The 25,501-nt window shown below is 37.6% G+C and overlaps 1 protein-coding gene across 5 annotated transcripts; it reads right to left on the bottom strand.

The window, feature by feature from the left end:
• Nucleotides 1-20,193: 20,193 nt before the first annotated feature.
• On the bottom strand, nucleotides 20,194-24,191 carry NPGR1 (no pollen germination related 1). Of its 5 annotated transcripts, none has more exons than XM_079034416.1 (7): nucleotides 23,878-24,191; nucleotides 23,570-23,665; nucleotides 23,157-23,461; nucleotides 22,788-23,046; nucleotides 21,485-22,710; nucleotides 21,233-21,377; nucleotides 20,194-20,694 (listed from the first exon to the last, which is right to left on the bottom strand). In XM_079034416.1, the coding sequence occupies exons 3-7, from the start codon at nucleotides 23,355-23,357 to the stop codon at nucleotides 20,369-20,371; spliced, it is 2,157 nt and encodes a 718-aa protein (XP_078890542.1). In that variant the 5' UTR covers nucleotides 23,358-23,461; nucleotides 23,570-23,665; nucleotides 23,878-24,191; the 3' UTR covers nucleotides 20,194-20,368. The 5 variants fall into 5 exon arrangements, with proteins under 5 accessions (XP_078890542.1, XP_078890541.1, XP_078890540.1 ...); XM_079034415.1 differs by having other exon boundaries at nucleotides 23,972-24,191; XM_079034414.1 differs by having other exon boundaries at nucleotides 23,788-23,918.
• Nucleotides 24,192-25,501: the final 1,310 nt, after the last annotated feature.

Genomic DNA, 25,501 nt, shown 5'->3' with positions numbered 1-25,501 from the left:
CTATACAGTTATTAATCACATGTGATTTATATAATAACTGTATAGATCAACCTGTATTCCCCCCCCCCCCTATAAAAGCAGTTAAAATTATTTAAAAGGTTAATTCAGGGGTATGAACTCACCTATTGTGGGTGGATCGGACGGAGGTGTCGGTTGGGTGCTCGGTGCCAAGTAAAGACTTGAACACACTTAGTGACCTATTAACATATGATGACATATGTTTACATACAATTAGTGATTATAATACTAATTAAACACGTATAAGCATCCTAGTGTGCGGAAAACACTTTAGTCAAGTGCTAGGAGGCTATTGGGTTGAAATAAGGGGGTGTATGCCTAGTTAGGGAGCTTACTCTTCAAGAGTAAACTCTTTATGGAGTTTTCGACCCTAAGACCATATCCCCATGAGTTTACGGCTGTAAACTCATGGGTGGTGTGTTTTTGGAAGCTAAAAGGTCTTATATCACTTGTAGAGTTTGGCTAGGTTCACATTTAGGGCTTAAGAAGGGTTTAATGCTCCAAATGAACCACTTAAGGGAGTTCACAGCTGTAAACTTAGAGTTTACGGCCGTAAACTCTCACTTGGTCACTCCCTTCATGAATTAAGGTATTAAATGAAAGGGTATAAAGTTCTATGCTTTTTTCCAAGTCAAATGGGGAAGTTAGGGCATCATTTGGCTTCATTATGGGAGTTTATGGCCCATGGACTAATCCTTGGGGGTTTTACGGCCGTAAACTCCTAGGTTCTTTGTTTCTTTGATGTTTAATTCCCTTACTTCATTTGTGGTTGATTCTAGACATTTACCCAAACCTTAGGAGGTGTTTAAGGGCAAATTTAACACCTTAAAAGGTGTTCACGGCTCATGAAGAGGGGTTTACGGTCCAAGAGTGTTCTTGGGCCGTAAACTCATGTTTACTCTCCATATGTTATGGTTTTGGGGTTCTAAGCTCATACACGCAAGTCCACAAGTCATATCTAAGCCCTAGGAGTGATTTAGAAGGGTTTTGGGGCTTCAAAACCCCACTTATGGGTGTTTGCGGTCCAAGAGTGCTCTTGGGCTGTAAAAACATGATTTTGCCACTTTTGGATGTCTTAAACACGAATTTGTATGTTAAATGAGCTAAACAACAAGTTAGGGTAGATCACTTACTAGTTTGGAACTTGAAAGAGGCGTTTTTGGATCTAAATCGGCTTTGTAGAGAGAGAGAGAGAGAGAGAGAGAGAAGAGAGAGGGTGGAAAGGCTTCAAATGGAGTCCACTCCCCCTTATATAGGGGTTGAGTTTGTGGCTCAGTGGAAATCTACCCGATACTGACGTTAAACGGGGCTTTTGGTTGCACCCGATTAAATGGTTGTAATTTGACTTGGTTGAAATTAAAACTTTTCCAGGGAATATTGAGGGTGTTTCTAATTTGTTCCAGCCCTTATGATGTCATAACAAAAGTCCCAATTTAATTAACCTAATCCAAAAATGTTAACGGTCAATTTAATAAAGCGAGACTTATTAACGGAAGAATAGGTTAAGATGACGGGATAAATTTCGGGTTGTCACATGATCCCCCCGTTAGAGGGAATTTCGTCCCGAAATTTGAGTCTAGGCAAGGAAGTAGGCATGAACAATCGGGTAGAGGTATGAGGGTACTTCCTATTCGGTTGGTCCTCGCACTCCCAAGTGAACTCTGGCCTTTGCTTGGCGTTCTAACATATCTTCACTTACGGGATGCGGATTCCGTTTCGTTCAGTTAGCGATTCCTACAAGTTCGTCTACGAAGTTAGGGTTCACTAATGAATTCTAACAAGATGAGGGGGATACAAAGAGTGTCGTCGGGCAAACACTTTTCAGGTCTAGGAAGTGGATTGACTTGGGGTGAAACTTATGGAATTTCTAAAAGTAGTCGTGGTCTGACGAGGGTTGGACCAATTTTTGTAAAGAATCTCGGATGGTCCTAAGCTCTCGGAAAGGTAGAGCTCTTTAGTACTTAGAACATAGTGTACTTCTATGGCGAGATCATCACTGGCGTGATCACCATTTTGAAGTTCTAAAAGTTCTCTCTTACTGAGGGTGTAGTTCCCGGGTTGGTTCTTAGAAGGTTCAAGTCATTCTTGGATTCATGTCTCCTGCTGATTTGCTTTCAAAGGTTTCCTGGATCATCGGATGAATTGGATGTCTATGGGTATCTATTTGCTGCAGGGTGTCTATCTCAACCTAGTGCAAAATGAACCTGCACTTCTGCTCCTTGAGGTGTTTCTAATGGAAACCCTCGTAGTCAGTGAGATAGGATTTTACCAGACGAGTGTTTAGAAAGTTTTTAACCTTTTCATCATCGTCTAGTTGATGCTTTCAGAATATGTTTCTTATCGGGAAAGAATCATGCTCTTACTTGCTTTGCAGTTTCATGAATAGCAAGCTCTACTCAGGGCTAACTCAATCCTTAGAGATTTTCTGCAGTGTTGAACTATCTCAGGAGGTGGTTCTACTATTTCTGTATGAGATGGTATTCTTGGAACACCTAGTAGTCCAATGAATCTCTAAGACATGCCCTATTCTCCAAGGTGTCGGTTTATTCCAGTTCCAGAAAGCGCATTTTCTTGTATAACCCATCGACTAACACCTAGACTGGTGTTGAGTCTTGAGTCTCTTCAGGATCTGGGTTACGAGGCTTAACGCAACTTACCTTCGGACTTTATTCAAGTATTCTTGGTTGCGGAGGTTATCATGTGGTTCTTGGCATTCTAGTATTCCCTTATGAGAATGCAGTCTATCGTCTACAGGGCGACGATGACTCCTTTCACATGGGAAGGCGAAGTGTCCTAGGCACTACTCGTCAGTAACAGGGTGGACGAAGTGCCTGAGTAGTGCGAGCATCTTCTGCAACTACTCTTCTAGTGGTTCCGAGTTTCCTTGATTTAGATTAAGTCTAGAAGCATTGGGTTCCGTCAATCGGAACTTCTAATTTTCTCATCCACTCTTCTCGGATCTTATCTTATCGCAGCTTCCAGGTTTCCGGGATATCTGCTGCGATGCTTAATTCGTGGGATTAAGTGTGAATGGATGGTCGTAGTCAATGTCCTTTACTCTTACGACTCAGATTTCTTTACCAACTGAGGGTGTTAGCTACTATATTGGCTTAACCGGGATGACAACAAATTTCGGATTTGTGGTCATTTTAGTAGCTCAACCCGTCGTGGTTCTCTTGACTCTAGTTCCTATTCTATAGGCTAGGATGAAGGGTTTCTACTTTAGGGTTCGTGGTAGAGCTCATACTTGGCTTAACCACTAATACTTGGTGTATGCAAGCCGTATATAATTGAGATCGACTGGATGTTCAGTTGTGCGACTCCACCCCAGATCCACAACCCAACGAGGAACAGGGAGTAGGGAGGAAGCACACATCTTAAATCTTGTTGATATGAATTACATACCACTTTAATGCATACACCCAATTAATAGTAGTCAATCCCATGAGTTCTTTCATCTTGATTGATGAACCTGATTGTGAGGTGCTAAGGGTATTTCTGGGGGATCTACGGAGTAGGTTTCAGGTGATAATCGTCTTCTGGAATGCCTGTAGTATCTTTCGCTTCGGTTCCTATCTGTCTAAGAGGGGTTGGTTAACAGCGTGCGATACCCTACTCAGGGGTATTTCATAAGGTTTTAGATAAGAGAGACAACTGGCGGATCGCATTAGGTTTTATTATTAGGTTCGGAAGAACCTTTATTTGCCGAAATGGCTACGGTGAAAGTTCCTTTTATACAGCACTAGGAATTTACACATGGTTGTACTAAGTCGAACCATGATTGATAGAGGCGTCAAAGTTGGCATACATCAACATGAAATAGAATGAGGGTCGATAGGGCCATGTGCCGAACGGGCACACAAGTTCTTGGTGTCTCGGGTTTCGTCTCGTGTATCACTATTGCGGATACCTGGACTGATAGATTCGATACGGAACTATAGAGGGTCCTGAGTGTTTCGGAATAGTGTACCTTTCATGAATGGATTCTCACGAGGCCTCTCTATAATCGCCTAGTATACACTAGTCATGTATAATTAAGGTGGGGAGGACTGTTGACTGAGCGACTCCGCCCTAAATCCACAACCAAACGAGGAATAGGAAATGAGGCAGCATCACTCACTCGAGGTCTATCCATCTTAATTATACCTGGACTTAACGTATATACCGAGCCATTATAGCTTTACCTGATGCAATTTGGAATTCTTACAACAGTGTTGCGACTTTCGCCTTATCGGGAGAGTAATTATATTTAGAATTAGCCTTTTAATGTTTTCGGTTAGTTATCTAGGATTGAGAGACGTACCAAAAATCTACCAGGTTCCTTGATGCTTCTCCTTAGGCATTAGAGTCAGACTCCTCCTATGCCCTTGTCGTTTCCTTCAGTTGGACAGTCTCTCTTGAAGTGCCCAATCTCACCACATAGGTGGCATATTGGACTGGTCGCCACATTGGTGGTTGATGTGATGAACTCAACCGGGGTTCTGCAGGTACGAGCGGTATGCCCCTTTTTGTTGCACCTAGCGCAAAAGAATTCTCGACAACTACCATGATGATGGTAGCTACACTTGTTACAGCGGGGGAGGTTTCCTAGGTATGGTCTTCTGGTGTCGGGATGGAAGGGCTGGCAGGGGTATTGACTGTCTCAGCTTGTTGGCCTTCGGAAGGTCCTTGAGCCGAGGTACTTCCCTCCTTGTTCTTGAACTTTCTCTTCAGTGGAATTGGTTGAGGTTCTTGGGTGGCTGGGTACGCAGGTGTTGGTTGCTGCTGTCCATTGTTAGAATCCGAAGTCTCGATAGGGCTCCTGCTAACACTGGCGTTGTTAGCATTCAGATGAGCCATGACAGCTGCTACGGCTGCCGAGACTGCAGCTTGGAACGTAGCTTCATCGAATAGGAGAGTTGGTTTCTTGCCAGCGGATTGGTTACATTTCTTTGGAGGCATGGTTTTTCCTTTATACTGGAGAGATTCACTCTCCGGCTTTGGAAAGGTCTGAGGACAGTTCGGAATGAAGATTGCGGAAAGGAAGGCTCATAAAGGCTTATGGCTAAACACTCTTAATCGAGGTGTTGGGGATCCGCTCTAATCGTATTACTTGCAACGGGGAAAGGCGATTTACCTAACACATAGCGTGAGTAGTGTAATCACTAATTCACTAAATTGTATTATTTTATGGGTGTATTAGCGCGACAATAACGAGGAAAAGACACTTCTCGGGTTCCCTGTACTAGCTCCCCCTGTCTACCTCTTATCCTTGACTGGGATCGGCGTAGGTTTTCTTCGGGTAGTTACCTAGGGTTCTCTTCTCGTGTAGACATATTGAATCTCTTCTCCGCCTTACTTCTGATCCTGACTCTGAGTGTCGTCGCTTCATGATGGATGACTGGAAATCTCGGAAGTTCAGGAGAATCTCCCACCGATGTCCCTAAAAGGTATAGGCACTTGGTGGTTTCAATAGTCTCATCCTAGTTCATTTATTTCTGAACTGGAAATCTTCCCAATGAACCTCTTCTGGGTCTGAATCAACTCTTCTGTTGAACACTGAAGTGGATAAGGTTTTTTACAGGGTTCGTACGAGAATGGAAATGTCTAAAGAATCCTAAGAGATTATTAACATTTCACTGGGTGATCCATATCGAGTCCTGCTACAATTACATAGGGTACACAAATTATTTTTATATATGTATGTATATATATATATATATATATATATATATATATATATATATATATACACTATATGTGATAAGCCTTCGAATATGTGATACTACTCTATATCCACATCCCAACGAGGAAAAGGAAGTAGAGCGAAACCACACATTCTTAGTCTATGGGATCCTTATTATATATAACCTTGGAAGTATACCCTCTGTAATCATAGGTATATCAATAAGGATCCTTTTTAGTTCTTCACACAAGGTTATCTATGGATCCTAAAATACTCTTATGGTATTTTAATTTCTTGTTTGATTCTTAACTTCTGAATATGATTTTGGGATTAATGTGAGTCTTTTAGTATTCCAAAATACTCCCATAGTATTTTTAAACTTTATGTTTGGCTCTGGCATTCCTATTTGGTAAGTTTCAGACCTGTTGCAACACCACTATCACTCCCAAGCACACGTTCATCGCATCTCGAATAAATGTAGTTGATCAGGTTACATTTATTCCAGCTTACGATTACATAACTGCCCAGGTTTGACAGTAAAGCTCAACATCCGAAGACTTTTATTCTTGTTCTTCTTATGATAATTTGTTCGGGTGTTTAGATTCTGGATGTTCTTATACTTTGGTAAAATATGGTTATATTTTAAACTATACTTCTTGGTCAGAATGTTTTATCCCAATGTATTTATAGGCTATATATCTTTTATGAATTGATATACTGAGCTCACTATAAAAAATGCTCTGATACCAATCTGTAACACCCCAAAACCGGAACGGAGGAAAAGTTCTGGGGTGGATGACGTCATGTCAAGTATCACAACATATGCAGTATAGTAATCAAAGTACAACAACCATTGCATTAATAGTAAGAATTTTACATTGGTTACATGTTATAGTAATATCAATGTAATTACAGAACATAACATAGATGCAGTTCGGTTCTAGGGTGACTTCGCAAAAGCTTCCGGGATGTACCTGTCTATCGCTGACCTGAGAATACAAGTTATTTTGAAAGTGAGTATCAACATTTTATAATGTTGGTGAGTCCATAAGTATTTAGTGTCATTAGTGTAAGTAACCATTTTTAATCAAAATAACTTTATGAAAGGTAGTAGTTTAGAATCTACGGTGTATTAGCGTTCTTTCCAGAAAATCCTATATTTTCTAATTAAAAGCAGTCTTCTACTAAGACCCGACAGACTTATGTTTTGAGGAATGATTTTCCAAGAAATACTATGACAAAAATAATATATGCCTCAGCAGTAATACTGTTGACTAAGGCAAAAGAAATCATAGACTCCAGGAAAGTATCGAATGAATGATACGCCTGGCTCAGTCTAACAAAAGGAAGCACCGACTCCAGACAATATCGAATGAACGACATCGCTAGCAAAGTCTAAAACAAAGAAATACAGACTCCAGACAGTATCGAGTGAATGACACCGCTAGAAAAGTCTAAAACAAAGAAATACAGACTCCAGACAGTATCGAGTGAACGACACCGCTAGCAAAGTCTAAAACAAAGAAATACAGACTCCAGACAGTATCGAGTGAACGATACAGCTAGCAAAGTCTAAAACAAAGGGTGAATTTGAACTCGTATGTAACCATGCTAATCGACGATAGAGTATCCGATGACCCTCCAGGTCACGCGTAGAGATAGTGGCATTAGAGGTAGTGGGATTATGTCACCCATGGGCCTTACCAGCGCGGACTGTAGCTAGTAGTCTGGGTGTGGGAGTGTCAGTCCCGTATAGATCTATACACATGATGTTCGCTCTCCTTCCCGGAGACTCTGGTTACACGGCTTTGACATAATGAGGCGTCGTAGGGGGAAATAGTGCGTCGCATTCTAGAGATAGAGATAGAGATAGAGATAGAGATAGAGATAGAGATAGAGATAGAGACAGAGACAGAGATAGAGATAGGGATAGAGATAGAGATAGAGATAGAGATAGAGTCTCCTAACTATTCCTATAATAATTACTAGTGTTTCTGGTCTATGAACTGGTCGATGGAAACCTTTATGTCTATACATGTATACATGATATATAACTAATGTTTAAACGACCTTCGGACGGATAACCGATACCCTCCAGACCACATCCCAACGAGGAAAAGGAAATAGGGCGAACTAGCCTTCCTAATTCTTTTAAACATTATTTATATAACTATACAAATACATACATGCATTTAACGAAATGTCTATGAACGATGAATGCAAGGAAGCCCTTGCTACCCAAGGGAAATGAACTGTTCGATGAAAACCTTTATGTCTATCCATGTATACATGATATACAACTAATGTTTAAACCACCTTCGGACGGATACAGATACCCACCAGACTACATCCCAACGAGGAAAAGTAAATAAGGCGAACTAGCCTTCCTAAGTCTTTTAAACATTATTTGTATAACTATACAAGTACAAGCATGCATTTTAACGAAATAAAACATAGAAGAAAACTCCGATGAAAACCTTAGAAAACCTTTACACATAAGAAAATTTACGACTTGATGTCAGTTTGTAAAACAAGTTTTGAAAAGCTTTGGAATCCTTTGAAAAACGTTTGGAAAACCGTTAACAAGAGTTGAAAGCGAGATTGGAACATCTTAAGCTGGATAAAACAGTTATCATGCAAAAATCTATTTTGCTATACAGTTATTAATCACATGTGATTTATATAATAACTGTATAGATCAACCTGTATTCCCCCCTATAAAAGCAGTTAAAATCATTTAAAAGGTTAATTCAGGGGTATGAATTCACCTGTTCCGGGTGGATTGGACGGAGGTTTCGGTTGGGTGCTCGGAGCCAAGTAAAGACTTGAACACACTTAGTGACCTATTAACATATGATGACATATGTTTACATACAATTAGTGATTATAATACTAATTAAACACGTATAAGCATCCTAGTGTGCGGAAAACACTTTGGTCAAGTGTCAGGAGGCTATTGGGTTGAAATACGGGGGTGTATGGCCTAGTTAGGGAGCTTACTCTTCAAGAGTAAACTCTTTATGGAGTTTTCGGCCCTAAGACCATATCCCCATGAGTTTACGGCCGTAAACTCATGGGTGGTGTCTTTTTGGAAGCTAAAAGGTCTTATATCACTTGTAGAGTTTGGATAGGTTCACATTTAGGGCTTAAGAAGGGTTTAATGCTCCAAATGAACCACTTAAGGGAGTTCACAGCTGTAAAGTTAGAGTTTACAGCCGTAAACTCTCACTTGGTCACTCCCTTCATGAATTAAGGTCTTAAATGAAAGGGTATAAATTTCTATGCATTTTTCCAAGTCAAATGGGGAAGTTAGGGCATCATTTGGCTTCATTATGGGAGTTTATGGCCCATGGACTAATCCTTGGGGGTTTTACGGCCGTAAACTCCTAGGTTCTTTGTTTCTTTGATGTTTAATTCCCTTACTTCATTTGTGGTTGATTCTAGACATTTACCCAAACCTTAGGAGGTGTTTAAGGGCAAATTTAACACCTTAAAAGGTGTTCACGGCTCATGAAGAGGGGTTTACGGTCCAAGAGTGTTCTTGGGCCGTAAACTCATGTTTACTCTCCATATGTTATGGTTTTGGGGTTCTAAGCTCATACACGCAAGTCCACAAGTCATATCTAAGCCCTAGGAGTGATTTAGAAGGGTTTTGGGGCTTCAAAACCCCACTTATGGGTGTTTGCGGTCCAAGAGTGCTCTTGGGCTGTAAAAACATGATTTTGCCACTTTTGGATGTCTTAAACACGAATTTGTATGTTAAATGAGCTAAACAACAAGTTAGGGTAGATCACTTACTAGTTTGGAACTTGAAAGAGGCGTTTTTGGATCTAAATCGGCTTTGTAGAGAGAGAGAGAGAGAGAGAGAGAGAGAAGAGAGAGGGTGGAAAGGCTTCAAATGGAGTCCACTCCCCCTTATATAGGGGTTGAGTTTGTGGCTTAGTGGAAATCTACCCGATACTGACGTTAAACGGGGCTTTTGGTTGCACCCGATTAAATGGTCGTAATTTGACTTGGTTGAAATTAAAACTTTTCAAGGGAATATTGAGGGTGTTTCTAATTTGTTCCAGCCCTTATGAAGTCATAACAAAAGTCCCAATTTAATTAACCTAATCCAAAAGGTTAACGGTCAATTTAATAAAGCGAGACTTATTAACGGAAGAATAGGTTAAGATGACGGGATAAATTTCGGGTTGTCACATTATTACATAAATAAAACTAGTTGATAACATGTTGTTCTGTATCCCAAAAGTGTTGTTAATACCCTCATGTGATCACTTAGTACATACGAGTTATAGAAATCTAGATCGAACAAACAGTCGATTGGGTGATTCCGCCCTAAGCCCACAACCAAACAAGGAACAGGGAATGAGGCGGAGATCACACATCCCACTGCAAGTCGGATGTTAATTTCATATTACCCTAATGTACATACTAATTCATCACATAGTTACTAACCCTATTGACTGTTTGTTAGGTATATTATTATTATGTGAACGAGTCGTTGTTTCACCTGTGGATTCTTATAACCATACTATGGACGTTCAACATTACGACGTACTACGACGTATGTCGTGAAAAATGATATTTGTCACCCCAGGTTGACTGTAGCTAATAGTCAGGGTGCAGGATTGTCACTCCCATATAGATCTATACACAAACTCACGTTCTCCCTCCAACAGACTCTGGTTACAAGGCGTCACACACTGTAGTTTTCTCAACGAATCCACGAATAATACTATGAAAACCCATTTTGTTATTAACATGAATCCTTATAAAATAATATCTTTTATTTTATAATTAATAATTTTGTTTCCTTTCTTCTGAAAACTATATTTGCAACATTTATATCTTAACATGTTTATAAAGCTGCCCGAAATCTAGTAGTAACTATGTTATTCAGGTTTAGTGAGTTCTATATTCAATGTATAATAATGATAGGAAAATATAATAAACCAAATTATATTTTTAAACACAAGATTACTTGTTGAAGTCTCATTGTGACAACATGGAGCTATTTTGCATGCTGAATGCACATATTCCTCAAGGGAACAGGTACTACTCGAAACTGTGTGCTAGTTATGTGTCCCTAAAAGCATGTTTTTGTATGTTGTCCTCTAAGCCTCAAAGACTCTATGTATTCAAAGCCTTAATGAAATCTTTCACACGAAAGTTTCTTCCCAATCAAGCTATATTCACATTAGTCGAAGAGCTACCTTACTCTTCTCATTATGAGTAGAGTTTTATGCTTCGTCCACTTTTCCGCAGAAGTACAATGAGTTCTTTCACCAAATCTTTTTCATCAAAATTTCTTTCATGATCACATACACAACACTACATATCCTCAATATCCTTGGTCAAAACCTAGCACATTGTAGATATGTAAAATCTCTATGTTTATGATCCTGAGTCATTTTTCCATGATGATGGTGAAACCCAACGAACCTAACTATCAACGGATTGACGGTGACGTACATTGTTCAAGATTTTCACGAAAAACTTGTTTCTTTGTACCATTCGATATTCAAAATCTCATTTTATTCGAATTGTGTGATCTTGATAAAATGTTCAAGTCCGAAGATGTTTTTGCCCACAAAGATCCAGTACTTTAAATTTTTTTTGGAATGAGATTTCCATCTGAATATCTTTTCTAAACTTTTGTTACTCAAACTAATCACCAACCATACTTGTTCTTGACTACACTGGTCATCCAAGTAATTTTGCTCAAATTGGATCACACTTATGTTAAGTTGTGACTTTGTTCAAAATTGAAGCCACATTCGAAGCCAACGCAAAAGAAGCCCTTCGATGCTCATCAACGAGTATTTGATTGTAATTCATGGGATACCACACAAGCAAATCTTCATCTCTCTTGATGTCGAATGAAGAGATCTTTGCATGGGATCACTCTGCTTTCGTATCAAATGAAATTTTATATCACAATATCCACATTTTTTAATTGCTGATATCTTATTCTTTGGCACACGAATGCACTGAAATTCTTGAGGTTTTGGGTCTTACCAACTCGAAAATTAGATTTTACAAAGTCTGGCATATGATTTCGCTTCCATATCCCAAAAGCGAATGACCCTAGCCTCTATGTCGAAGGATTAATATTTGGTGTTGCATTACATGTTGTACTTGGTTGATGTTTGAAAATTGTGACGGTTTTATCCAGTTGGGAACAACGAAAGATCCGATCGACATGACAGTTCAGGATTTTCATGAGAATCAAGGAGAACGTGATGATCACTTCTATGACGTGGAGCTTTTTACAGTGCCAGATAAGTAACCAACACAATATGTGGCATTGTATTATTGGATACCAGTTTAAATTAAAAAATACCTCCTATTTTAAAAGGAAGTTGATGATTTCTTTATCAAACTTTATGCTCTCTGATCAAACCTTCAAGAACCCTAACTATTCATCATTTCCAAATTACTCCAAAATTCTCTGCAATGGTTGCTCCTCATCATGCTGTTGATCCAACAACCACCAATAAAGGAGAAATTTTACAACCGATGATGAAGATCCAAACCACTAATCTTTGTACGGTTCCATCTCTTGATCAATATTTGGAGGCATTATGGATGCTTGTTCAAACTTTTAACAACTCTATGTTATCAACTGCACTTTCATCTTCATTTATAGTTCCGATGGAATGGCTTTCAATTGTTGTATTCAATAAAACTACTAAGGTGGTCACATTTCAGCTATCGAATTCAAAGATCAAGAAGCTCACCGGGAAGCAATTTTCCCAAATCCTAAAGTTACCAATTTCAGGTACATTCTATGAAGTCTCAAATGATCAGGTGCTTCATATGTTTAATAAAATACGGAATCAGCCAACTCTTACTAGAATAAGTCACTTTAAGAAGTCTGGTCTTCCCTATATATGGAGTTTTTTTGTTTATGATTGTGATATGATGCTTAATAGGAAGAAGCTCTAGGCTTGACAAAACCAAGCTTGAAGTGTATTTAGTAATCGTTGGACTGTATTACGGTCTGAATGTGGATTATGCTACACATATTTGGGAGGAGTTTGGAACCTCAATCTCACACACGAACTTAACAAATGGTGTTCCGAGTGCTCGATTTTGGAGCTTGATTTTACAAGAAGTTTATCATCAAGAGGATATTCTGGTTCTATCTTATGTAAAAACTGTTGAGTTTCCGGTTATGGTTGCACCACATATTTTTGTTGATGATCATGCTATTTTTCCCAATGTTGCTCGCATTCTAGATGCGATACTCAAGCTTGTGGATCCTAAAAATCAACTACTGGTACAATATTTGGCTTCGATCGATTCTTCCAATCCAACTGGGGTTTTTCCACCAAAGGGGTAGAAGAAACATCTAAAGATTCAAAGGCTCCCAAGAAGAAGAAGCAAGTCAAAAAAACCACCAACTATGGAGGAGGAAGTTGTGAAAGAAACCATACCATCAAAATCGGGTGTTCATAAGCGAACTAAGAAACCCACAAAGAAACCTACTAAATCTCCAGTCAAGACACCTACACAAGAACCTATAGTTGAAAGTGGTGAACTCAATGAATCTTCAAATCATGCATCATCTAAGGGTGGTCTGAAGAAGGTTCGTAAAGCTCAATTTAATAGGATGGGTGTTCTACTTCATGAAATACCAGTTCATGGATAACCAACATCCAAGAAAAGAAGAGTTATTGATATGGCTTAAAAGTTAAATAAGAAGAAACGAGAAGCTCAGTTATCACTTGAAAATGTCACAATCGAAACGGAGCATGGCAGTGACAGTGAACGGTCTGATATTCAAATCGAGGATTCATATCATGATTCACCTCGAAGGGTTCTCCTATCGAGTCGAAATTCAAGGAGATAGGGAATCTTGATGTCACTGTAAAGTATCTAATGTGGATACAAACATTAATTCGAGTGATCAACAAACCACCAATATCCTGAGAAGACTATTGTTAAATCATATGGGGTTTCGCATACTGAGTACAATATGGAGGAGGTCCAAACTCTAGACATCAACATGGATGAAGGGATGCACAATGATGAATCAACTGTCATTTCTACCATTGACACAACTATCATTGAAACTTCAACAACTTTAACACCACCTTCATCACCCATTACAACTTCTGTTCCTGTTTCAAATATATCACCAACATTTTCTGGTATCATGCAAGAACCGATTACCACTTTATTTTCATCTCAGTCCACTGAAAAATCACAACCAGAACCTAAAGCTGATGATAATGATGATGATGTTATGGTGTCTTTTACTGAACTTCAGTTTGATCGAGAAGAGGATAATATTCCTGATGAAATGATCATGTTAGGAAGACAATTCAAAATTTTAAACTCCAAGATCAATTCGATCTTATAGTTATTGGCTGATACAGGAAGCAAACATTCTGTAAGTGGAGTCGAAGTTGATTCTCTTCTCAAAGCCCAAGTGTCTCGATTGCAAACTCTTATAGATGGTGTTGACAAGAGAAATGATGAAAAGATTCACGATCACTCTCAAACTCTTACTGGTCAAGTTTCTTAGCTTCGTAATGTTTCGAAAGAATGTCATCATCTTTTTTCAAAACAACCGGAGGAAATCAAAGTTTGTTTGCAAAGTCATATTTCTGATATTCGAAAGTTATTGGAGTACGAAGTTAATTTTTTTTGAAAGCTCTTCTGCATTACATAGGAAGATTGATGTGGTAGCTGGAGCGTCAACTCGCTTGATTGAAGAAGTCTCTTCATTGAAAATAGATTACACTGTAGGTCTTCAAGACAAAGTGAACCCAATAAATGAAAGAAGGTTCAAGTTCTATCTTGAACAAATCAACTTCGACTGTTGATCCAAATGATAAAGGGAAATCAATCACGGTTGTACAATCACAAGAAGAGAAGAAAAAGCAACAGGCCATCGAAATCAAAAAACAAAGGCCGATAAACAACATTCTAAGGAGAATAGCAAATGACCCATCTGAATTGAAAAAGGGTGATCCCAATAATTAGTGGTGTTGTGAGACAATAGAAGATATTGTTTCGATTGGAATGAATGATGATTTTCGAAAAGTGCCAAAGAAGAGCTACGACATAGAAAATTCTTATTTTAATCAGCTTGACTTTCCGATCAATCATATTTTGTTCACTTCTTCTTAGTTCAGGATCCTATAAAACTTCAATGATAAGGATGAATTAAAAAGATTGAAGATGCGATTTCATGCAATTTTGGGGAAGAATGAAGAAGAGGTGTGATCTTCTGTGAAGATAATCAAAGTGATGACCATTGTTCTTGACATCTTATTTTAAGGTCTGCTACAAATTTTTTGTTTTGTTGTGGTCAGAGCAAATAATGTTGTTTCTGAGTTTACAATAACAGATTTTGCACAGATGAACTTGAATGATTTGGTCATGGTCACAAAGGTTTTTGTGACATCCCCAATTTCACGGCCAGAAAAGACTGATTTGTTTATACTTTGTTATTAAAATCAGAGTAATCTTTTACAGAAAACAGTTGCGGAATTTGTTCCCAAAACAAAATATGATAAGAATTTATTAAAGCATTTCTTTAAAGAAATGTATTTTCATTATATAACAAAATCTCGGGATGTCATGTTCAATACAGACCAAAAGCATAAACAGAACAAAATAGACCTTACAACAGTTATTCATAACTACTGGCCTATAATCCAAAATCTCTCGTTATGTCAGCCAACTTATGCTCTCGTGCCATAACATGTAATACAAAGAAAACTGAGTAGGTCAGGCTTGGGAGCCTGGTGAGCATATAGGGTTTTCATCCCACAATGTTATATAACACACACACACACACACACACACATATATATATATATATATATATATATATATATATATATATATATATATATATTAGAACTCACAAAATTATATAATTTCACCATATAAAAGCAACTCTTATCCCACCCCATCGATCCTCACAGCGACACGATCTAAACCCTCATATCTAAAACCTTCCTCTTTACCTGATCCATACTCACGGATCTAAAACTAATCTCTTCACCTGATCCATACTCCTGGAATCTAAAACTAATCTCTTCACCGGATCTATACTCTCGGAATCTAAAACTAATCTCTTCACCTGATCCATATTCCCGGATCTAAAACTAATCTCTTCACCTGATCCATACTCTCGGATCTAAAACTAATCTTTTTACCTAATCCATACTCCCGGATCTAAAAATAATCTCTTCACCTGATCCATACTCCTAGATCTAAAACTTATCTCCTGATCTGATCCATACTCCCGGGTCAATAACTGTGCCCAATCCATACTCCCAGACTAGGGACAATTAACTTAGTCTTAATCCATACTCCCGGACTAATAACAAGTTTTTCTCTTTACCTGATCCAGACTCACGGATCTAAAACTAGCCTCTTGATCTCATTATCCAACTCATCCTTTATCACACACCAACTATCTCATCTACCCATGTTCTACCCAACATATTTGTAGATATAAAATACATATACAGTTTAACTCATTTGAAACTATATAAAACATCCATTCCACACTCATCTTAAATAAACAACAATATATAAACACATAGCACGTATTTCATAGCAAATACTTCATATTTATGTGTTAGAAGAGAGTGACTACACACTCACCCAAAACATGTACTTAATACATTCAAACAATACTTGTATTAAAATCGTGTTTATGAAAGGGACTATACACTCACTTGATAAGACGATTATCGAGCAGCAGTACGGCTCTCCAATTAGTAACTCTCCGGTGAAACCGAGATATCTTCACACACCGGACTTCTTGCGGGCAGAGCTTCGGCTCAAAACTCTTTTCTTCTCGGGAACCTCGGGGCTTCGGGACTTGCTTCGGGTCTCGGGATGATATCGGGGCTTCGAGGGTACTTCTTTGCATGTAAATCGAGGTAATATGGGTGAGAGAAGGGTGAATTAGCAACCATGGCCGGCTGCTCCTTCAAATCTATTTATAGGGCTGATTTCTCGATTTTCACGTCATGAACAGTGTTTTCACGTCGTGCGCTTGATCGTCACTGCATGCGTCATCACAAGTTGGGTCTGGCAGACTCCAGGAGGCGTCAGAAGATATTTCACGTCGTGAACACTGTTTTCACGTCGTGGTCTCTGACAGTTTTGGGGTTTCGCCCCCCGAACTTCAGAAATTCATAACTTTCGCATACGAACTCCCTTTTCGACATTCTTTATATCGAAACGAAGTTGACATTATGCTCTACAACTATCGTTTAGACTCCGTTGGCTAATTTTGACTTTATTTTTAATATATTAATAATATATTCTTTTTAATAGATCGGGACAGGAAAACTCCGTTAGAAATTCATAACTCCTTCATCTGACGTCCGTTTTCGACTGTCTTTTCACCGTTGTACTACTATCAACGAGATCTTCGATTCTCGTTTATATTGTTTCGGCTATAACTCACTCGATCTCAAAGTCGAACTTCGGGCTGCATACTGCTAAGCTGAAACTTAGAAAAATCATAACTTCCTCATACGAAGTCAGATTTGGACGTTCTTTTTATGCACGCTCTCGGCTTAACGTATTCTACGACTTTCATTTAGATCGCTAAGGCTAAATATCGCTCTATTGTAAATTCACTATTTATGTCGCGATGTGTCGTGTCGGTTCTGTCACGAAACTTCGATAGGTCATAACTTCTTCGTTAGAACTCGGATTTCAGCATTCTTTATATATCCGGAATCCTTGTCACGACCACTACAACTTATTTAAGATTATTCATTCTAAATAATATTCTATCAAAAAGTCATTTTTGATGCTTATGGTCTCTAAATTGACTAGCTCGAATCTGCGGGCGTTACAGTTTTGATAAATGTTGATGTGTCGAAGATACCAGAGACCAATATGGATGATTTTATCATTGGGTTTGCTCACATCAGAGTCTTTATTGACAGCTATTATGACTACTTGGTGATCACATATATTGAACTTGCCACAACTTTTAAGAAGCCATCAAAATTTCCTTAGTCTTTGTTGAAGGGAAATTTGAATATTAATGAGTTTGAAGATGGAGAAATCATACATCAACCAATGGGTGTTGTGATTCATGGAAGAACAAGAAAGGACAAATGACAAAGTTCTTGTTTCAAATTTGTGATCTTGAGAGGTACTCGAACTCTTAGTATACAAATCTCCTTGTTTGAATCAACAATTACAACAAGAATGACAGTGAAGACAAAACTGAGATTCGAAAACCATTTTATGGTATATGGAGATTCGAAGAGAACTTCTACACACCTTAAAGCTGATTGCATAATATCGACTACTCTCACTAAGGGGTATATTTTAGAGTTCGAATGTATGTAGTGAGGAGTCGAATTGGTCAGATTTTGTAAAGTGTCGAAATCAACATGACTTCGACACCCTATCAATTTTACAAAGCATTGTTATTTCGATTCGTTAATGTTTAGTCCTTGTAACTTTTTGTAAGTCTGATGTATCTTATAAATAGGGTTGGTGCATAGAGTAGAGGAAGATTTGAAAACTTGCAGAATTTCTCTCGTGTACTCATTCAGACTAATCGAGCCAAACAACCATTATTTATATATGTATTCATATACTTCATTGAATGTCTTAATTGTTTGTGTTCGTAATCAATTCTAACACACTTCAACAGTAATGATCATTGATCTGATAACCGTCTCTATAGGTTACCTATGCAACAATCAGGGACCAAGTCTCAATCTACAGGTTGAAGTACTCAATTTAACCTGAAGTCAAACTTGGTCAACTTGAATGGTTAACAGTCAAAAAGTCAATGGTCAACTTGATTCAACCTAGGCTCAACGTAGCATGCAACTCTATGTACCGCATAGAGCTCAAGGTGGCGAGATGGGCAAAATCAACGCTACACCCAGCATAAGGCAATTTACGCCCATATAGCCACCTGATGACCAACTTAATTATTAAGTCCTTAAATCAGAAGATTATCTCCTCATCCTTTTGAATCTATAACAAATGGCCATCTTAATGGATAAAGTCTCTGACTTTATCCATTTGCATGGTCACAAAGAGCACACAATCAAAACTTTGGTCCATAAAGTTGTCTATTGCTCAAGAACTCATGTATGGATGAACAACAGTGACCAAGCTCTCATTTTTATGACTTAACCACCCTAAAAACATCTAGAAATGATACTCTAATAGTCCGGAGTAGCTCATACTTATATAAACCATGGTTATAGGGACAAAAACATGAAATTCTTAAGGATAACTAGATCTAACATAAAACAACATCAAGGTAGAAACTTTATACCTTCTGGAGATGGATGAATGGATGGAAATCTCGGATCCACACTGATTTGTGCTCCTAAGTGGTTCTAAAATATCCTTTTTCCTTCAAAAGTGAACACAAAGCACTCTAAAAGCTCAAAACTCACAAATGGTGATTAGAGTTTTCAAGGAGATCGTTTGGGAGGGTTGATAAATAAGACCCCACAAACTAGTCAGTTATTTAACGAACCATGATTTCACGTCCAAGTTCAGGCCTGCAGGTTGTAGTAACAACCGCTTCATATGTTTTGTCGTGCTACAATCAAAAGAATAATTAATTAGCCATTTTTGTATGTATGTTCCGGAGGACATTACTGAATACACATTTTCGGAACATAATTCCATACTAAAATTCCGGACATAAATTTCGTAATGTTCATTATATTCCGGAGGTGTTCTTATTATTGCGGACATGTTTTTCAAATTCTAGACATGTTCCGGACTAATGAAAATGAAGCTTTTGGTGAGAATTTTTGATGTAGCATATATATATATATATATATATATATATATATATATATATATATATATATATATATATATATATATATATATATAATTGTCTTTAAACCAATAAAATTCAAAGGAATGCTAATAATCTCTATCTGAATGCATAAATTATATAGTTTTTAACATATAATCTAAAATAAAGACATAATTATAAACATAATAAAAAGTTACATATAAAAAATGCATCTCCTCACCGCTATCTAATGGCGTTTTCAGTTTTGGTGGTGTCTGGAATGCTGGTAATCCGAAATAAGAGAGTTCGAAATGAAATCCGAAACAAGTTAAATGATATTTATAGTGGGGGGCATATTTCCGGGTCGGATCCATTACCCATAAATGCACCGAATACAAAATCGGGTCCGAAATAACCCAGTCCGGACCGAGTGATCATTTTGCAAAAAAAAAAAAAAAAAAAAAAATTATTATTATTAAAACAACATTAAAAAGTGGTTAGATTACTCAATTTCCCATATGTTAGTTTACAAAAATTTCTTATTAACAAAGAGTCGTAAGCTAATTAATGCTGTCCTCTTCACTTCCTTATAGCAAAAGCTGGAAGGCTAAGATCGCAAAGGTATTTCAAAATCAGGCGTCATCTCCACTCTCCAGCCACATAGGGCCAAACCAAAAACATTAAGAAAATGACACTCAAATTTTTTAAATGTTAATATAGAAAGCCTAAATGGAAAAAGTAACAGTCTCATATTTATATATAGCTTATAGCTTAGCTTACCAGATTAAGTCAAACCACCTGATGAAAACAGGTTGTTACAATTGCATAAATGGATATACAATATTATCTGAATATTCACAAAATTCAGGTTTCTAATCTCCAAAAAATCTCTACTTATTTATCCATTAGACAAAGCTCTGAACTGGAGCTGATAAGTTGAGCTCATGTGCAGCCTGGAAGAAGTCTGCAGCTTGATGCATCAAACCTTCCTTCTTGCAGATCAAACCAAGGTTAAACCAGGCTTCATGGTTTGTAGGTTCTAACCTCAATGTGTTCATCAACAAGCTTCTTGCAATTGGAACTGTGTGGGTCCCACTCCCACTCCCACCCATTCTCATTAGGGTTTCTGCTGTTGAAATTAAACTTGGGACATAATCCGGTTCTATTGATAGTGAAATTGAGAACGCAACAAGTGCTTCTTTGTGTAAAGATTGAGCTTCAAACAACAAACCTGTGACAAAAGGCTAAAATGGTCAAACAATCATTTTCTAGACAAAAGGATAAAATGGTCATTTACTCTCTCGGTCCATGAAAGAAACAGTCTCTCTTCATATAGTAGTTCCATTACCACACAATAATTATGATTTCAGATATTGTGTTCAATTTGAGTTGTAAATATATAACTGCATTTATTTTTTATCAGAAAGACATTATTTAAGTATTTACAATTTCATATTATCACAGTTCTCAAATAAACAGTCATTATTGATTCAGCATTGTTTCTGGATAAAAGGGTAAAATGGTCATTTACTCTCATTCAGTCCAGAAAAAAGTCTTTGCTCATATAGCAGTTTAAGTTATATTTATATATAAATCCATTTGTATCAATATTTATCAAAAATGAAAGTATTTCAATTTTTTTAGATTGTTTGCCATTTACAATTTACAACAGTTAGCATCACTTCTAGACAAGAGGGTAAAATGGTCATATTTTATTTTCATACAGACATCAAATTAGACAAAACTAGCTGATGAAATAATGAACAAACCTGTAGAATGCCAAGTTCGAGGGTAGTAGAATTCCTTTAACTTTGCTTTCCCAACACAAATTTCAGCATCAGAAAAAGACTCCAGCTTTGTGTAAATATTTGCTAAATCCAACCAAGCTTCCATTTCCAATTTCCTCTCGCTTTCCTATTTAAACAATAATAAATTAATAATAATAATTCTCCTCAATTCAGAATCAATTACCTTGATTTTTATCAGGAATACAAGAAGAACAGAAATAAATATATTCATACCTCAAAATCCAAGTTGACTTTTTGAAGTTCACCATGTGTCTGAATCAATGATAACAAAACCTTGTAAGTTTCTATGGCTTGTTTAGGCTGTTCTTGAGCAATCTGAAGAACAGCTTTCAGTCTAAGCAATTCCAATTGGTCAACTCTTCCAGTTTCATCCAAACCAATGTCAACAATCGTCTCAGAATCTTCAAATCTTTGTTCACCAGATACTATCAAAGCCAATAACTTGAAACCCTTTGCTGAACTCCCACAAATCATGTCAGAATACATCATAATCTTTTCAAATGCAGCTTCCAAGTTTCTCTGTATCGCATTTTCTAATCCCAAATTAAATAAAACTTCTGGATCATCATTAAATGTAATTGAAGCAGCAGCTTTATTCAGGGAGCTGATAGATTCTTGATTGTAAACCACTCTTTCTGAATCCGAAAACGAAACCCTAGCAGCGTTTCCATAACAAACTCCAAGAAACTTGTGAGCGATACTTTCAAAATGTCTGTTTTCAATTTCATCACCCAATTTGATCACTTTTCTAGCAAAAGTTATACCTTCATGGGAATATTTAGGATCTTGAGAACATAATTTTGCTCCCAAAAGAAGAGAAGGGAGATGGGGTTTTGAATTTGATTCTTCTTTAAAAGACCCTGAAATTTTCTTTAAAATGTTGATGGCTGATTCGATTTTACCAGCAGCACTGTAGCAAAGAGCAAGAAAAAACCATCTTTCGATTCTTGTATATGCAGAAGGAAGAAGCTGTTCGATATGAACAGCTAAACATTCGAATTGGCCACATGTTGATAATGCGAAAGTTAAATGGCTTATGATTTCAGGGTCCCATTTTATTTCTTTACATGATACTTTTCTCATGAGTATAAAAAGCAAAATCAGTGCTTCTTCTGTGTTGGATTTAGGGTAAGGTGGGTCCCATGGTTTGGGGTGGGGAAGGGTTGCTTCTACACCTCCGTATAGTAATATAGACGCTAAGTCTTTTTGTAGGGTTGATAATCTTTGTGGGTCTAAATTCCAAGAGTTAACGAGTGCCCTTCTGTATGCGATTATGGCTTCATTTAATAACCCAGCTTCTATCCATAACTTTGGAAGCAATTCCAATGCTTTGTGAAACATTTCCTGTAATTTGCAATCTTGAGCTATGGAATCAGGGATTCCGTTAGGTAATGCTGATTCAACTATGTCCAAAATCATCTTGCACTCCTTTGCAGCTTCTGATAAAACAAATCAAATCATATTAGTAGGTAGAAAAGAAGTACTATTATGATCTATGAGTATCAATGTGTCATACCTTTAAATCTGCCCATCTCTTGCAGTGATTTTGCTTTAAGTAGGATCGCTTCAAGAAGCAGACTCACAGAATGAAGGGACATCACACCTACCACACTATTTTCCCTTTTGGCCTTGGAATTTCGTTGCAGGGTTCTGTCACTAATCGCCCTAATCATCCTTGGAGACAAGCTTCTGATGTCGATTCCATAGAAAACTTGAAGTGCAGCATCAAAATTGCCTCTCTGGTACTCAAGTCTACCCAACAAAGCTCTGGCTTCCTTCAGTTTCATGTAACATGTCATTCATATACACACATTTTTACTCAATTCCACACAAAAATAGCTAGTATAAGGGAATCTGAAACATAAGATTGAAGAGATAATTTCACCTCATAGTTCAGCGAAAGGGCTTCTTTAAGGGTGGATTCAGCTTCATCCACTTGAGCATCTTCGAATTTTGAATCCCAATCTCCAGTGCCAGTTCGAGAGGAAATTCCACTAGCTGAGAAATCCCTTGTAGCCAATGATTCCGGTGACCGAGAAATTGGCTCTTCTACCTTAAATTGCTCTCCCGAACAAGCACACAACATATTTCAGCTTTATCTGTCCTATCGATGTTTGGAATGAATTGTTTTTCGCTTGTTATATGAAACTATTTACGAACGTAACGTCCCAATTCGCTCATTTGTTCCACCTGAAAATCAATTGCACACAGAAATTTTTCAGCGTAAAGCAATTTACATCTTCATAGTTCATGTTGGCATTTACACAAACACATTTGGGACTGAAATGAATAATGCACCTAATTCGTGTCATATAAGCTTGGATCAGAAAAAATTGTAGTCTAGGGCAGTAAAACAACAATGGAGATCTGATAGATTGCAGAAACTAACAAGTCCTGCAGCAAATTAATACTTAGAAACAACGCACGAAACAGGAAAACGTTTAGAAAAATGTGAAGACTAGACAGAACAGAAGGAATTGGAGGAAGAATAGAGATGATGAAGGAAAACGACTAACAGAAAGTGACAAAGTTGCTAGAAAACAAACAAAACCCGAAATGACGGGACGAGCGAGAGAAACAAGAGTAGGCTAGAGCTTGGGAAGTACCACCCACGTAAATCACCATTAGCGACGTGATTTTCTAGTGCTTTAACTGTGTGTTAATATACATGAAAACACATTTAAAGGAGCTTCATCTTACTGGTTTCCTGGTTTCCTTGAGGTTAAGATGACAACAATTATGAGTAGGCTTTGACATTAGTAACACGAATCGTGAAATGAAGAAGATGAAGTGATAAAGAGATCTGAGATAATTAGTTTTTGAGTATGATTGAGAGTGATTGTAACATGTGGTTGGTATGGGGAAGAAAGTGGGGAAGGGTCGTACCACTGCTACTCTAGTGTTCCCTCAATGGTCGATTTCAGTTTCTAGTTTCAAAATTTATTGGATTCTCTGTTGAATATTAAAAAAAAAGACAAATCTTCAGAAATGGTCCTATGGTTTTTGAAATAAAGTTTAGTCTATAATTTATAAAAACATCACAGATAGTCAATATGGTTTTAAAACTTTTAACAAATGGTCATTTTCGCAAACTCCGTTAGCTTTTGGCCGTTAAGTAAACGACAATTTTGTCATTTCACTTCTACAGTGACCATTTATGAAGTTTTACCTAATTTTTTTTAAAAAAAAGAAAAATATATATAATTATTTAATATTAAAGGGTCTCACCTCTCTCTCTCTCTCTCTCTCTCTCTCTCTCTCTCTCTCTTTCTCTCTCTCTCTCTCTCTCTCTCTCTCTCTCTCTCTCTCTCTCTCTCTCTCTCTCTCTCTCTCTCTCCAGATCTTGTATGGATGGATGAGTGAACAATTTTTGACTGAAAAAGTCAAAATTAGATCGAGACCTTTCTTAATTGCTCTAGACGCCATCTCTACTTCTTCCACCCTCCTTCTCACATCTGGTTCTGGTTCTTCTGCCAATGGAAACTATAATGAATCACACAATTTGTTTACAAAATGAGCAGATCTCTCGATGCCTTCAATCTTATTCAAGAGTCCACAAGCAATTCTCATCCTTCTCTTCTTCGTCTCCTTCAAACACATATACACACACATTTCATTTTACCACATCAACTTCATCAAAAAAGATGCTACAAGGATCGGCGTATTATTAGACTTACACAACCTTACTGAACCTAGCCAAATGTAGTTCTGGAATCATTCTAGTCAGAGAAAAATCAAAAGACACTTCTTGATTTATACAAAGATCAAAAGGAATGAAGACCAAGAACACAAAACAAAGGGAGCATGACATTACTCAGGTGGTTAAATTCTTCTGAAACGGATGAATTTCAAAATCTCTAAAACACAAACTCACAAGATTTTTGAAACGAATGAGAAGAAGATGATCCTTGAAAGCTACAATAAAAAACGCACACATACACACACCTATTAATCGAGCCCTCTGAGATAAACAAAAGACATTCATGGTTCGATTTCACCCTTAAAATCGATTTCAGATTCGAATTTGATTTCATATTGCATTAGGGTTTACCAGGTTTGAATCTTAAGAGATCGACAGTGGTTGAATCATGACATATTCAAAATTACCACAAAACCCTCCCAAACACCGAAGTCGTTGCCTTTCTCGTCAGGCATAAGTTTTCAAACACCTTTCTCGTCGGACCTAAGGGTTATAGACACCCATCAGAACTCTTGGACATGAAATGTGGG

This window comes from Lactuca serriola, chromosome 4 (genome assembly GCF_051521515.1).
Source record: "Lactuca serriola cultivar US96UC23 chromosome 4, Lser_US96UC23_V15, whole genome shotgun sequence".
Lineage (NCBI taxonomy): Eukaryota > Viridiplantae > Streptophyta > Magnoliopsida > Asterales > Asteraceae > Lactuca > Lactuca serriola.
The sequence above is the reverse complement of the archived record's forward strand: the minus strand, read 5'-3'. Positions and strand labels throughout refer to the sequence as shown.

Excerpts from the sequence above, each read along its gene's own strand:
- NPGR1 (XM_079034416.1), bottom strand. The coding sequence starts at position 23,357 with ATGTTGTGTGCTTGTTCGGGAGAGCAATTTAAGGTAGAAGAGCCAATT. Across the intron at positions 22,711-22,787 it reads AGAGATGGGCAGATTTAAAG|AAGCTGCAAAGGAGTGCAAG; the intron begins GTATGACACATT and ends TTGTTTTATCAG. Across the intron at positions 20,695-21,232 it reads TCGAACTTGGCATTCTACAG|GTTTGTTGTTTGAAGCTCAA; the intron begins GTTTGTTCATTA and ends CTTTTGTCACAG.